The 14,659-nt window shown below is 32.8% G+C and overlaps 1 protein-coding gene across 1 annotated transcript; it reads right to left on the reverse strand.

The window, feature by feature from the left end:
- Window positions 1-2,790: 2,790 nt before the first annotated feature.
- LOC119638198 (RIB43A-like with coiled-coils protein 2) lies at window positions 2,791-3,939 on the reverse strand. Its single transcript, XM_038034858.1, has one exon. The coding sequence runs from the start codon at window positions 3,937-3,939 to the stop codon at window positions 2,791-2,793; it is 1,149 nt and encodes a 382-aa protein (XP_037890786.1).
- Between the last annotated feature and the right edge of the window lie 10,720 nt (window positions 3,940-14,659).

The following is a 14,659-nucleotide window of genomic DNA, read 5'->3' on the forward strand; positions in this document are numbered from 1 at the left end:
AATGCAACAAGGAACAAACATTAGCCTGCAAATTTATTGTTATTGTTATGTATCAGAATCATGTTTGGCTTTACATCTCTATATATGTATGATTGGTTGAAAGTTTTACAAGTGAAATGGTTTAATATCCCCCTTATGCAGATGTATGTACAAAAAAAAAAAAAAAAAGTGTGTAGCGACTATTTAATAAACATGAAAGCATATCCTTTGGCAGACCAAAGTTTTCATACAACGAAAACAATAACAAGCAACGGAAACGGAACTTGCACTTGTTATTGAACGAACAAGGTATGATATGAGATAATTATTATTGCAGTTTGCTAAATGACATCACTGACAAACGAGTAAAAGTCAGACTCAAATACTGTGAGATTTCCTCATTCAAAGCACTCTATTGTTGTTATAGAGAATATTTTAACGAAATGTTGGTCTAATGCATTGCATTGCATTGCACCGGTAACGACGTCGAAATGACGTTTACCTTCATTTTTACGGAAATCTGACAGAAATTTCTTCTTTCAATTTTCTACGTCATGTTTAATTGACAAATAGTTGCAGCGCAAATATGTTTTACTATGTGTTCCGTTAAGTAGGAGGGGTTCCTATTTCGTGGCCGCGGAAAAATTAATCAATTTTTTTTTTTTTTTTTTTTGGATATTTACCTCTTCTTTGTTAATACTATTCGATGGAAGTGATTGTCATGCATAGCTATAATTGCAAAAATTATTTTGGCTTCCTTTTCTTTCTTGATTGCGATACATGCCGCATAGGTATGGGAAAGTGAACGGTCAGTAGTTATTAATGATCACCGTTTGTTGTTGTAGTGCTTTATAAATATGCCCCTATATATAGGGTATGTGGATAACATGCGGAATGCTTTAGTCGTTTATTTGTCAATGTTGATTTATTCATATCTACCTTTCCATCTATCCATGCGCTATGCTTACAATTCGAACATGATACGAACAAATTATATTTTCACACAAACATTATGTAAATTGAGTATGTAGTACTGTATGTAGTACGTTTCATAAGAGCAATTTATAATACCTTTGTAGTATACGGGAATGGAAAAATGTTGATGAAATCCATCTGCTTCTGCTTGATGCTTACAAAGTTTTTCATAATTGAATGAGAGGCAAGTAATTGCGTTATTTTAAAACAAAAGGGTGGCCCGCCAGTAATGCTAGCGATGATTAAGTATAAGCAAAAAAAAAAAAACATTTTTTTTTTTTAATATATGACACAATCACTCAGGAGATGTCTCCTATTCTGCGAATGGCTGTATACTGTTACGAGCACAGAGAGCGTCAGCGTCTGCGACATTTGTGATTACTGGTCAGAGTTAGGTTGCAGCATAATTTTTTTTTCGCTTAGCTTTTCCACATAACCTTGCATGAGCGAATTACGTATCACATCTTGTAGATTTTCCTATGACCGTGAAAAGGGGATCGGTAAAGTGCGCCTATTACCAAGCTCTCAAGTCCATCTATACACTTACCTAGTAGTACAACAGAAGAGAGAAAAAGATGGAAGAAAAGAAAACTACTTGCAATATATCCTCTTGATTCGGTAGCCCGTCAATTGGACATCCGATCAATATTTGGAATGATATGCAAATCACTTAAATCAAGTAAATATTATTATTATTATAAATTTAGCCAGAGAATAAATTCTAAGACTAAAGTCTTAAAGCACTAGCATCTAAGGCCTTCGATTTTACTAAAAACTCTACTCTGAGATTTGAACCCACGATCATTGAGTTGCTAGTCGAGACTAATACCAATAATAATAAAATTTATACAAACTTCTCACAGCAAAAAACAGTTTGGTTTTTTTGAATGACTTGAAATAGAATCACTTTTTATTAACCATCCGTACATACGATGTCTATCCGTCCATCAATCTGATGTTTGCCTATGTATTTTTGTGTTCATTGTTTTTGAGATCATGAATTGTTTTGGTGATTGGTTTGGCACATTGACGTATATTGGGCCAAGGACGAGTGCATTTAAGAACAATTTCCCTTTCAATGGCTCGTTATATGAAAAATAATAATAATTTTTAGAATTTTACGGCAAAAGTCGCTGAGTAATAGCATTTCGGCATTCTAAGTTGATGTGAAACACTTCCATGGCGTTAGGTAATTTTTTCAGCCCCCTACCATATAGCCGACCCTCGAAAACCGAATTGTTCTATGGAAAAAGGCCCAATTCTCAATAAGTCACGGTAAAAATATAGTCGTTTCAAATAAAAATTAAACACGTCAGTTGCCGTTTTGCGCATGAGCATGAATAAGACAAAGTGATGTTCGATATCGAATGTCCGGCCTTGTCCGACTATAATGTTCTTAATTGTTTTCTTTTAAAATAGACCTGAGAGGTTTGCTTGCAAGTGTTCATCTTGCTTAAGCAAATTTTAACAAGGCTAACATATAAAGAGGACGGAGTGGTGATCTTAGATTAACTATCGAAAAAAGTTGGACGGAGCGAGAGCAAAAGGAACAAAAAGGGCGAGTTATTAACATTATTAATTTTGATTTTATTACATTATAGAGAAAACATGATTTACATAACAAAACAAAATTATACACATTTCCGAACAAGTTTTGTCAGAATTCTTCGGCTAACACATCACTCACTTATCCTATGCATTTGCAATACCTTTTGTTCAGAGAGAAAAATACGAAATATTTACTTACCATATGTGGTCAATATTTTCGATCTTTCTTGAACAAAAGTATAGCAAATGATAGTTTTAGTGAATCTTCGCTATCGTTTTTTCATGTTCTCAGCGCGTAGTTTTGTTAAATTGTTCGTAGAACTCCTTTGAAACATGATTGATATTCATCACGTTTTTGTTGTATTCCTTTTGAAGTTTTTGCTCTTTAGCCAAAATGGAATTATATTCAATAACTTCTTGCAATTCGGCTTGTTTTTTACGCTTCATATCCAATTGTTTTAACATTAGTTCGCGATCCATATTCAAAGCGTATTGTTCCCATTGTTTGTCCATCAGTTGTTCATCTCTCTTTTGGGACTCACGTTCAAGCACTTGTTGACGTTGTTCTTTGCGGAATTTTTTTAATTCTTCAGGAGTCATACCCCGGAACATATAAGCGATTTTCTTTTTTGGATTTGTTTTCGATTGTGCCACATCGGGATTTTCGGTTAGCATATCACTGGTCAGCATGTTATAAATTTCAGCCATGTCATCTTCGTTATTCTCTTTTTTCTTTTGGGCGCGTTCTTCGCTTTTCCGTTTTGCCATTTCGCTATTGTAGTGACGTATTGAGTCTACAATTTCAGTACGGATACGGCGGTTCGAGTTGGCCATATCTTCCAAACGTTTATCACGCGATTGTATAGACTCTTGAAGAATCTTATCAGCCTTTAGGCGGCATTCTTCGGCCTGTTTTCTTTCTATAACTTGCTGATCAAGCCAAGCTCTCTGCTGTTCGCGCTGCCTTTGTTTACGTTCTTTAAAACCCAAATCTTCGCCCGGAAAAACTTGGGCACTTGAAATGCCCAAATTAATATCATCATCCGCTATACGTACCGGTTGCGATTTCTTAATCCAATTCGGATCGTTTAAATCGAATTCGCGACGTTGATCTTTACGTTGAAATCGGCAGCGATAATAATTCAAATCACTCTCTACGGCATGCTTATGTTTCCCTAGTTCGAGCTCTTTAGCCTTTATTGCATCTTGCATTACTTGCGTCTGGTGCTCATAACGTTTCTCGCATTCTACTTCAATGCGACGTTGCTTCGCTTTTTCCGATATTTGTTTCTCCAACGCGTCCAAGTCAAGCCCGTAAAGTCTTTGCTTAGCATTGAAGATACGTTTCCTACGTTCTGCCTCAAATTGTCTCCGCTTTTCCAATTTCATTGCCTCATTTAAATCGGCTTGCGTCAAAACACCCAGACTTAAAGCCATAATTTTTTGCACGGAAATTATATTTGTTTTATTTATTTACCTTTGTTTTTTTTTTTTTTTTTTTGCTTAAACAAAAATCCAACAAATAAAAATATAACAATAATAGCGAACGTTTCTTTCCAAACAAAAAACAAAGGCAAGTAACTATAGACATATGAGTTGCCATATCTTATCGTCATTATTAAGCATCTGAAAATATATAGAGAGACCTCCATTGCATTTTGTTAAAAAGTCTCAATGAAAGATTGAAAGATTGCCAAAGGTTATGCCCTATTATTTTTAAAAGCAATTTGTCAATGTTTTTCAATTTTTCCAAATTCCATAACAATTTTTTAAAGGAGTGGGTGCAGCAGATTTTTTACGGTTCAAATTGTTTAACGGACACATGAAAATCTACTGAGACAGGGTCATGGATTTCGGATTTTAGCTTCCTTAAGCTTTTTCGGGTTTGTCGCTCAACACACATTGTAACATCGAGAGTTTTAAGGTGTTTTCTATTATTTACTATTCAATGAATCATAAATAGAATCATTGTCAAGGACGAATGATCATCGAAAGCATTTAAAGTTCAAAATCGGCTAAGTCATTTTGTAAGCGTCTTTAGAGCTGGAGTGCGGTCTAAGTGAACGCAGTCGCCAAAATCTTTTTTTTTTGTGCTATAAATTGATAAAAATAACATATCATCTTCTATTTTAAAACAAATGCAACCCTGCATACAAATTAATATAACCAAACTTTTTTGAAAAATGCATTGATCTACAAGACGCTCAAATTAAAAAGCGGCTGTAAAAGCGACGGTAGCATGAGATTGCTATTTCTGAGAATGCTTAGCAATCCTTCGCCTATAGGAAAACTTTCAGTAGAAGAAGCCGAGAGAAGAAGAAAAGAACAACGAATATCTTTACATGTCTACCAAGGTGAACTTAAGTAGGTTTTCTCTTATTCTTTCTTCTTTCGGAACTTATTACTAACTTGCACCTAAGTTTTCATATTTGAAACGGAAGTCTGAGGTAAACAAGATTTATCCTTCTAACGCTTAAATGTGCACATCGGAGAGGCGATAGAAAATATATGATCAACGTAAGATTTTAATCATGTCCGTCTGTGCTTAATAACCTTATGAACGCAAAAATTTCCAAGTCAGTAAAGTATGCATCTTCACAAGCCCAAAAATTTTTGTTAAAAAAAAACTGAGTTGCGTTCAGCTTACGCTCCGCTGCGCCCTTCTGGTCTGGACAATTTGTTCCATTTTCAATACCAATCTGCGCACAGAAATTTCGAATGTTTCTACCAAATTTGAAGACGATATCCTCATTTTTGCTATCAGCAGAGTGCCAACAATACACACCACACAGACGGACAGACATTGCTAAATCAACTCAAAATTTCATATTGTTCAAGAATACATATATTTTATAGGGTATCTGAAGCTTGGTTTTAGGTGTTCCATACATTATAAGAAAGAACAAATTGAGTACATTCCCGTCTTACGGGGGTGGGTATAAAAATTTCTACACGATTTGTTGGCTGTTTTAATTACTGGGAAAGGATTACTACTTTTCATCATAATGTAAGACACGAAGAGTGACACGGCTTCCTAGCAGATAGAGTAAAGATTTCAAATACTAGCACTCGAAAACCTTTTGGTATCCAAAGAACGAGTATTTTTAGACTACTTAGTCTTATCACCTTTGTAAAATCTTTTTTGCCTTTAACTAACTTTTTAATTGAAAAAAGACTTAAAAGGTGATCTCAATAAAAATCTGCCTTGAAATATGTAAAATGTGTAAGTATGATCAGTAATACAAAATATAATGGAAGAGTTAAGAATTAGTGTGAGAAAAGCGATTTCGAGCCACACTCAGCCAAAGCAGTGAAAGGGATTAACATATGTTACACTAGTCACATCGCAACTGTTTTATTGTATACTTTTTTTGGTTACTTTTAAAAATATTCATTTTTTTTCTTTCTTACAATTTAAGTAGTTATTGTTGTTGTAAGAAACTTCTTTACGTTAAGAGGAAGAAAAAAAACTTTCAAAAACCACTTTTTAAATTTGTTTGTTTTAAAGTTCTTTTATTCAAGATTTTCCGTGCGTTTCGTTTGCGTTCAAGTGTAACCACTCAAGAGCAGCTTAATATTATGATTTCCTTTAGTCTACAGATATTTTTCAAATACAATAATCGATATATATATATATATATATATATATATATATATATATATATATATACATAGAAATAATCTATACACATATATATATATATTTTATGGGGGTAGAAAGAAAAAAAAAAAGCAAGAAGCACAATGACCGCAACTAATCGTCTTGCATGTCAGTTTTAAAGTAATTATTTTCAATTTCTACTGAAACAGTGGCATTGCATTGCATTGCATTGCATTGCATTGAGAATATAGGAAAAAATGAGAAAGTTTCGATTTAAGTCGACTCCTGCTCTAGCTATAAAATGTGAAGTAAATTCTTCGCAACTTATGTAAACCATCTAATGCTTACAGCTCAAGCATACATCAGTTATTCTTGGGAATTAAATGCGAGCCTTTCGCAAACACTTCGCTTTAATTAAAAGGCAAAAGAAAGAAAAAGAAAAGAAAAAAAAAAAGTAATTTCTTATATATATTATTAATTGAAGAATGAAAAAATTATTATATATATATATGTTTTTCTATGTTGTGCATTTATTCGATGGTGTACATGTATAATAATAAATTGAGTGCAATGGAATAAGTAATTGAGATTCTTAGGGGTGCCGAGTGTTCAACATTTACCTTAAGGCAAATGCTGATTTTTCATATTCGTGTATAACATATTCAACATACATGACAGGTAGTTAGCATCACTTGCATCAAGATGCGTAGTAATGAGAAATCTTTTCCTAGGCATGTGGGCGACTATATAGTAAACATACAATATACAAACTTATGTGCTATAATAATTGAAACACCTGTATAATGAACAAACATTACACTGAAATAATATATCATTATAGTTTCAATTTGTTTCTTTTTTTGTTTTCTTTTTTTTTTTCTTTTGTATTTTGCTTCCCTACCAACTACTACATCATTATCAGATTTTCCCATTATTATTTAGTGTTGGGTATGGTAGATAATAAACGTGAAGTAAAATTTAAAAAAAAAAAACATAAATAAACTATAATAAACATAGAAATTATATATTGTTTAAGACGAACTACTTACTTCTTACTTATTTAAAAAAAAAAATATTTCATTAATCAAAATATTGAAGAGTTTAGTGCAAAAATGATTTGTTACTTAAGCAGCTTAATATATATATATAGGGGAAAGTCTTGTTTAGAAAATGTCGAACAATGTAAAGTATCCTAATAAACGTCTTTGATTTTATACACATGAATCTGCTTTTTCTAAGTCTGTTAGCACAGTAAGGTCGCGCTTACATTCCTAGGCTTTAATCAATAAATAGTAAATAAATAAATAAATATTAATCTTCCAGACCTAGGAATATAAGCGCAATTGCATTACGCCAGAGCCATAAGAGTATGAAGAGTAAGCCACTAGACCATAGATAAGATATTCTTTCAAGTATATATATATATATACACCTTTTTTAATATAAACCATTAATCAGTGAATGCGCGCCATCCGTGTTACCCGCTGATTGTCAGAAAGAAGAAAGGAAATAGAAAGAAATGGGGAGGCGGTAGCTGTGGTCGATAAGTGCTATGCCTTCACAAATTATACCGCTCTTGGGACTTGAACCCCCGAACATTTATTTGGTTATCGCGTTTCTTGCCTACTCGGCTAATTAGGCGGATAAATATATATATCATATTATTAGGATCGATTTGGGATTTTGGATCGATTTAGATATGCCCATTTTTCCCTCCGATGATTGTCGAAAACAGAGATGGGCGATTGAAATTTCACATGCATATTATTGGTTCATTGACCAAAGTAAAAATCGTTATTAACTGATCGTATGGCTTAGTTAATAACGATTCATCGCGAATTCGAAGGTTATCATGGGATTCTATGGAGAAATGCTACCAATCGTTCAACCGACATTATCCCAAATCATAGAACTCTTAGTTTTTATGTGCTTGCTTAGGGTACGTTGAATTCTTACTCCCTTTTAGGGATACATTCGGGGGTTGTGATCGATCACAAGTCATGGAAAACAACAACGTGTGTTCTGGTTACAGTTGTTTTGATTTTGTACCAATTTTAGTGTTCCAAGGGAATAGTTATAAGCAGATCCCCCGATAATGGTTTATTTAATAGGCGCAAACCTCCCAAACCTCCAATACAAAGAAATGCCTTTTGAGCTGTGATGTTACCCATCATACAGGTATTCATCTAAAGAAAGTTATCCATAAGAAATGGCGAGTGCGTTTTGTATTTTACGCCAAATTTTAAGATTTCAACAAGTAGACAGACGGACCGACAAACAACTATGCCTAAAGCGATTTTCAATTCTATATGCATTAAAAAGAAGTGTATGGGTGTTTATTGGATTAATGATGTTCTCTCCAGCATAAAAAAGTTTTGGAAATTTCAATCCACCTCCGCTCGTCTCTGTGCGTAAAAAAATGAAACACTGTATAACACCATGCTGAGTTGTCGTATCAAATTAAAATGTTTTTCTCAGTAAGTTTTTGTATATAAAAATAAATAATTATTTTCTCTTTATTTATTTATTTTTTTTTTTTAATTTTTTTTATAGACGTAGCATATCTACTTGTGTTTTGTATAAGTTTTAATTAATTTACATTTTATTTCAACGGTAATATCCCACAAATGTTCACCTTTTCACACATTATCCCCGTACTCCCCAATTCGTACCTTTAAAGTTCTTCAATTCCTAAAGTTTGCACTTTCCATTCCCTAACGATCTACGTTGAAGATATATATATATATATGCATATATAAATAAATATTGCATATAGGTGTAGCATGCATATCCCTATACTGGCATACACGCTCATACTTAACAGCTCAACAAATAAGTTAATTGTTTAACTAGGTTAACATGTTGTATAAAATTAAGTTTGTATGTGTGTGTGTGTATGTATGTAAGTATGTAAATATATATATATTATTTTTATTCCCTTACTTTCTCCCACAATGAAACTTTTATGCGTGCATGCCATATATATATATATATATATATATATATTTTTGTATGAGCATATGCATGCATATATATGGAAATATGCATTTTTTCAGGTGTATGGGTATGTGTACGAAAAAAAAAAAAAAAAGTTGTTACCAATTAAAAGTATTCACACAATTTTACAAGTGATGTACTGCTGTAGATGTGTAGTGAAAGTTTAATTTGTTCATTTGATTGTGGTTTTACTTTTATTTCGTTTCATTAAAATGAAAAAAAAAGAATGAAAAATATGTAAAATTCATTTTATGTATTGTGCACTTTATTTATTATTTATTTTAAAGGCCTTTCGCTTTTTTTTTCTTTTTTTTCAAATAAAGCCCTACTAAAGAGCGTGTTCAGTTTACTATAATGCCTTCAGTGTTGAAAATCAAAGCTATCATACATACATGCATCATGCGTACATCATACAAGGTGTAAGAAATAGTTAATGAATACATGAAATGGGGAAACATACAGGGAACATGCTCAATATATATATAACCTTGTTGGTATAGAGGTAAGGTGATACTTTTATATTCTTTGTCCAGTGGAGATAATCTTAAGAGCACGCATTTTATATACTGAGAGATAATTGAAAGACCAAAATGCTAGTTGTGAGAATCAACTTCAATACATAATTTTGTTCCACATATGATATTAACCCGTGCCACCTATGTAAGTTAATAATAACAAAACCCTTTGCAAGTTTGATAAGCTTACCCTATTTGCTGCAACATTTGCTTTACAACGTGTATTTATCCAGATGCGCAAAGTGAATATGAAAAACAATGCTCAGTTATGATCCGCAACGAAACGAGATCACTTTACCAGTCGGAATATCAGGCAAATGGTAAGTTAAAAGTAAACGAAATAACGTCGTTTTCCCATAGAAGTGTAAAGAGCGATTCCAATGACTGGTTCTTCCGACAAGAGAATGTCAACGCAGACATCTCATTACGATTATTGAAAATTGATTCGATCGATTTCATTCGACCATCCCACGCGTTGTCATAATGGCTCCTGCTAGACAGCTACCGCAATGAAATATCTTTGGCCACCGAAACCATTTAAGTCTGCTGTACAAATATAGATTTTATAAAGAAAATTTTAACGTGGGAAGTGTAATGATATGAACTTTAAAGAGTTGCCTCTAAGGTACTGATTCGCGTTCACCTCTATGTTTAAGTCTACCAATGTTCCTTCTTGAAGAAACGACGATTTCTGCGACTTGCCTTAGCAAAAAGCGTATGCTGCATGACGCAGCTGCTACCGTCACTTACAATTAGAATTAGATTAGTTTCACAGCTAATGCGTTAGACTATTTTCAAGGTAAAGTTTTTCCATTTATAAAGTTTTACTTAAAATTGAATCCCTGTAACAACAGTGTTACCCGCTGTGTAAAATAGGCGGACATAAGCCGAAGTGCAAAATGGCGAATGGAGAATGATAAATAATCGATGATCGATTAAAAGCGAAAAAGCTAACTCGTATCTTGCATGTCGTTGTAGTGTTATTCATAGGAACTTTTAAAACTAGTAATTAAACTGAATAATAGATTTATCGACTTTGTTACTAGGGTGACATGCATCCATATAAAGAAAGCTAAATCCTTACCAAGAGTGATGTTCTTGTCGCACTCTATATAGAATTCGCATTAAGTATACGAGAAAAACGTTGTAGAATTCGCTTCACTTAGCATCATTTTGAAATTCTTTTTCACTTCATTCTACAATTGTTTCAACTCTACTTCGACACTTAGAAGCGTCAAATATAACCAGAAAAAATGTTTCTAAAACTTTGCGATATCAAGAATGGAATTAAAAATTCGACCATAACGGCATTTACGGCTTTCTATCAAAGAGCTATTATTTTAAAAACTGACGTACACACCATTAAAACTGAAAACGGTTTTTAAAAAATGCACTGTTTGACACACTTTTCTTTTGTTTCGCTCTGAAAGCTTCGTATGTGTGATGAGTGTTCTTACAGATGAAAAAAAAAAACATATATATATTTTTTTTAATTGTTCCACTATAAAAGTGTTTATTTATTTATTTATTTATTTTTATTTTTTTTTTTTTAATTTACTTAACAGTACTTGCGTAGTTTTAAATGGATTTTTGTTTGGCCAATTGTTTTATATTTTTGGTCGGTTAGAGTTGATATTTGAATGAATGAACGGTATTTATTTCGAAAGAAATTCAAAGTATATTACAAATCGTTTAAATGATAAAGGAACGAATTTGTAAATATTTACTATACCTTCCAGGGAATACTTTTATAAAAGCTAAGCGTTTCCTTTGTACATTTTCGTAGCTATAATAAACTTGAGGTCGAGTTTATTTGAAAATCATTCATCAAGATATTGATCTATTATTACTTTCCCATTCGTCACATTTGAACCGTTCGATACGTTAATCGATTAATGTATTTCGGAAATTTGTTAAATTCTCTCGTTTAAGATCTCTCTGGCTTAGGCTCTGAGCCTGTTTTCAATTATCTCGTATGCTACGTTTTAAACTAAGGCAATTTATCAAATTTTTCAGAAACCTCTATAGTTTCACGCTACATATAAGTTTTAGGTCGCCGAGAAGTGTTCTTCTAACAAGTGAAGAAATTATATCCGGCTGCAGTCGCATCTTCGTTATTGAACTCGAAGAAAATGAACACCTGTTGCTCTGTAATATTAGATGGTACTCTAGCGTCTTCATATATCTAATCAGCAAACAATCCATATTTCTTTTGATTTTGCAAATACGCTTGTTCTCGCTTAACGTTGTACTTGTGAACCTGCTTTCGGGCCGTCTTTAGCAGTAACCGCCAATAACTTTCTATTTTTTTAAAATGCATTCCAAATTTCACGCGGGTCAAAACTACATATATTTTTTAGAGTTTTTGAGGTTTGCTTCTGCGCGTTGTAAAGGTAATGAAAAGAAGTTTTTTCCAATTTTTGTCCGGATACTACAATATCGCCTATAGAAAATACATTCAATTATTCGCTTATGAGTAAAAAGGAAAAAACTAATTTTTTCATTCCTTTTCAAAGATGGAGATTACGTGTTATTGTAGGTATGTCCTTTGACCGATTTGATACCAGCCTGCGTACAAGAACTTTTAATGTTTCTGCCAAATATGAAGCCTGTAGCTTTATTTTTGTAGCCAAAAGAATGTTTACAATAGACATAGACATAGCCAGACAGAGGGACGTACTTAAATCGATTTAGAATTTGATATCGATCAAAAATATATAAACATTGTGCGTTTGGACAAAATGAGTACACTCCTAATTCTTCGATGATGGGTTTAAAACGGTATGAAGATATATCGACAAGTTGAAGACTATGCTAAACCATCGTGAACTGATGTACTTGTAATTTACATTAATTGCTCGGACTTAGTAAACTATTTAATAATTGAAAATTAAATTCCTTAGGATAATTCACAATTTACTGATGCAGATCATTAGATATTGTGTTTTTATTTTTAACGAAAATTGATGATTGCCTTAACGCCCGACGGCCTAATTGTACTGTAGATGGAACAACATTCTAAAAAGTTTAGAAAAAATTTACAAAATTTAAAAAAAAGAGGGATAGATTTAAATCAAAAATGTTTTCAAAGGTAACACTTAGCTTGCGAAGCTTTTAAATTGATCGCTTATTTAAGTCCCTGAGAGAGAAATTATAAAAAAAAAATTGCATACAATTCCCTAAAATACTTCATCTTGTAACTATAACAAGTTGAAGTATTTATTATAGGTAATATTTTTGTTGTTATTGTTGTTGTTGTTGTTGTTATCATTTTGCGTTCCTTTCTACTTCTTTTACACTCTTAAGTAAGCACTTTGAAATAAATCTCATGAAGCATTGAAAATTGTTAAAGCAAATACTGAACACGTGCCAACAGCTGCCAGAATTTCTAAGTGAGAAAAAGGAAAGGAAAAAAGAAAACATAACAACGAAATCATGTACAACGGTAACTAAACTCAAGACACAAGTGAATAGATAGTGTTGCACATAGGCACGCACACACACACACACACACACACACACACACGAACGCACACCACACATCCATATAGAGAGTCATTGCGGTTATTTGCAGATACTTTTTATGTTGTGTTAGTTCTATGTTTCTTTTTCCTTTTTTTTTTTTTCGATTTTTCGAATGAAGAAAAAATTGCATATATTGGAAGATTTGCTTCCTTCGTGTAAAGTATGAAATGCGAAAATTTCTGTTTGCAATTTGATAATGCTGTACAGTGTGAATGTATTTGTGTTGGCGTTGATTCTTGAGTTAATTTTTTTTTTTACTTTTCAATTTTCATTTGTCTTCATTTCGTACAATGGCAAACAGTATTTATGGTTTTGTAAGAGTTATTTGGGTGTGTGTTTGCGTTTTTTTTCGTTTTAATTGAAATTAATTTTAATTAAAGTGAAAAATTAATCGTTTTATTCTTCGACTTTGCTCAACACAAATGCATTTTCATTAGTTAAAGTAATAGTCAGTCTGCAGCATTAGTGTATGAACAAAAACCCTTTCCCGTAACTTATGCTCATTCTGATACCATCCCACTAATAGATGGGGAAAATATGAAGTTAGTTTTAATTCCAAATTCAAAATTAAGCCTTTGCCCAAAATCTTTAGTATTATAACACAATTTGTTCGCAGTCATGCAGTTAGATAGCAATCCCATACCATGGTCAGGAAGAATACAACTGGGGACACAATTTTAAAGAGAAGTGGGTTGACGTGTTGCGTATACTAGTTTAAAACAGTAACTAATTGATAATTTAAGGTAAAATTTAAGCAGAACTTGCATCACCAAATTAATTTTTTCCTATCTTTGGAAGGTTTTCACATTTTTTTAAGTAACTTGAAATTAAACAAGTAAGAAAATTATATTCGGCGGGAGCCGAATCTCGCATATCCACTACTATACTTTTCGCATTCAACTCTTCAAGTTCTTTTATTTGATACCCATATCGCTGGCATTATTAAGAAAAAACTAATCGCGGCGCCCACGAAATTCATTTTAGACTTAAACCATTTTTAGGCAGTTGGGCATTTGGGGAGTGTACAAAATAGTTTTAAGCGTTTTGTCTTGTTTGCCTTATGATAAATAAATTTTAAAACTCAAAAAAGTGAACTCAAAACTCAAAAAGTTGCTGCTCTGACCGTTTTGACCAATTCTCAATGTCAACCTGCGGGTACAAAAACTTCCAATGTCTCTACCAAATTTGAAGTGGGTATCGTCATTTTTACGATCAAGAGAGAGTCAACAACAAACACCACACAGACACACAGACGGACGTACATAGCCAAATCAAGTCAGAATTTCACGCTGATCGAGAATATATATATTTTATAGAGCCTCTGAAGGTTCCGTTTGGTAAAAAACAAATCAGTATACTCCCATCTTACAGCGGTGGGAATAAAAAAATATGGCTTATGTGTAATAATTAATGCTTATTGGGATAAATAGGGGAATTGAAACTTTAACATTTTAGTTATTACAATAATTCCTATTGAACATCTTTATAATAACCCTACATCAATATTTATTTCTTGCTT

The sequence above is a fragment of the Glossina fuscipes genome, unplaced genomic scaffold (assembly GCF_014805625.2).
Source record: "Glossina fuscipes isolate IAEA_lab_2018 unplaced genomic scaffold, Yale_Gfus_2 85, whole genome shotgun sequence".
Taxonomy (NCBI): Eukaryota; Metazoa; Arthropoda; class Insecta; order Diptera; family Glossinidae; genus Glossina; species Glossina fuscipes.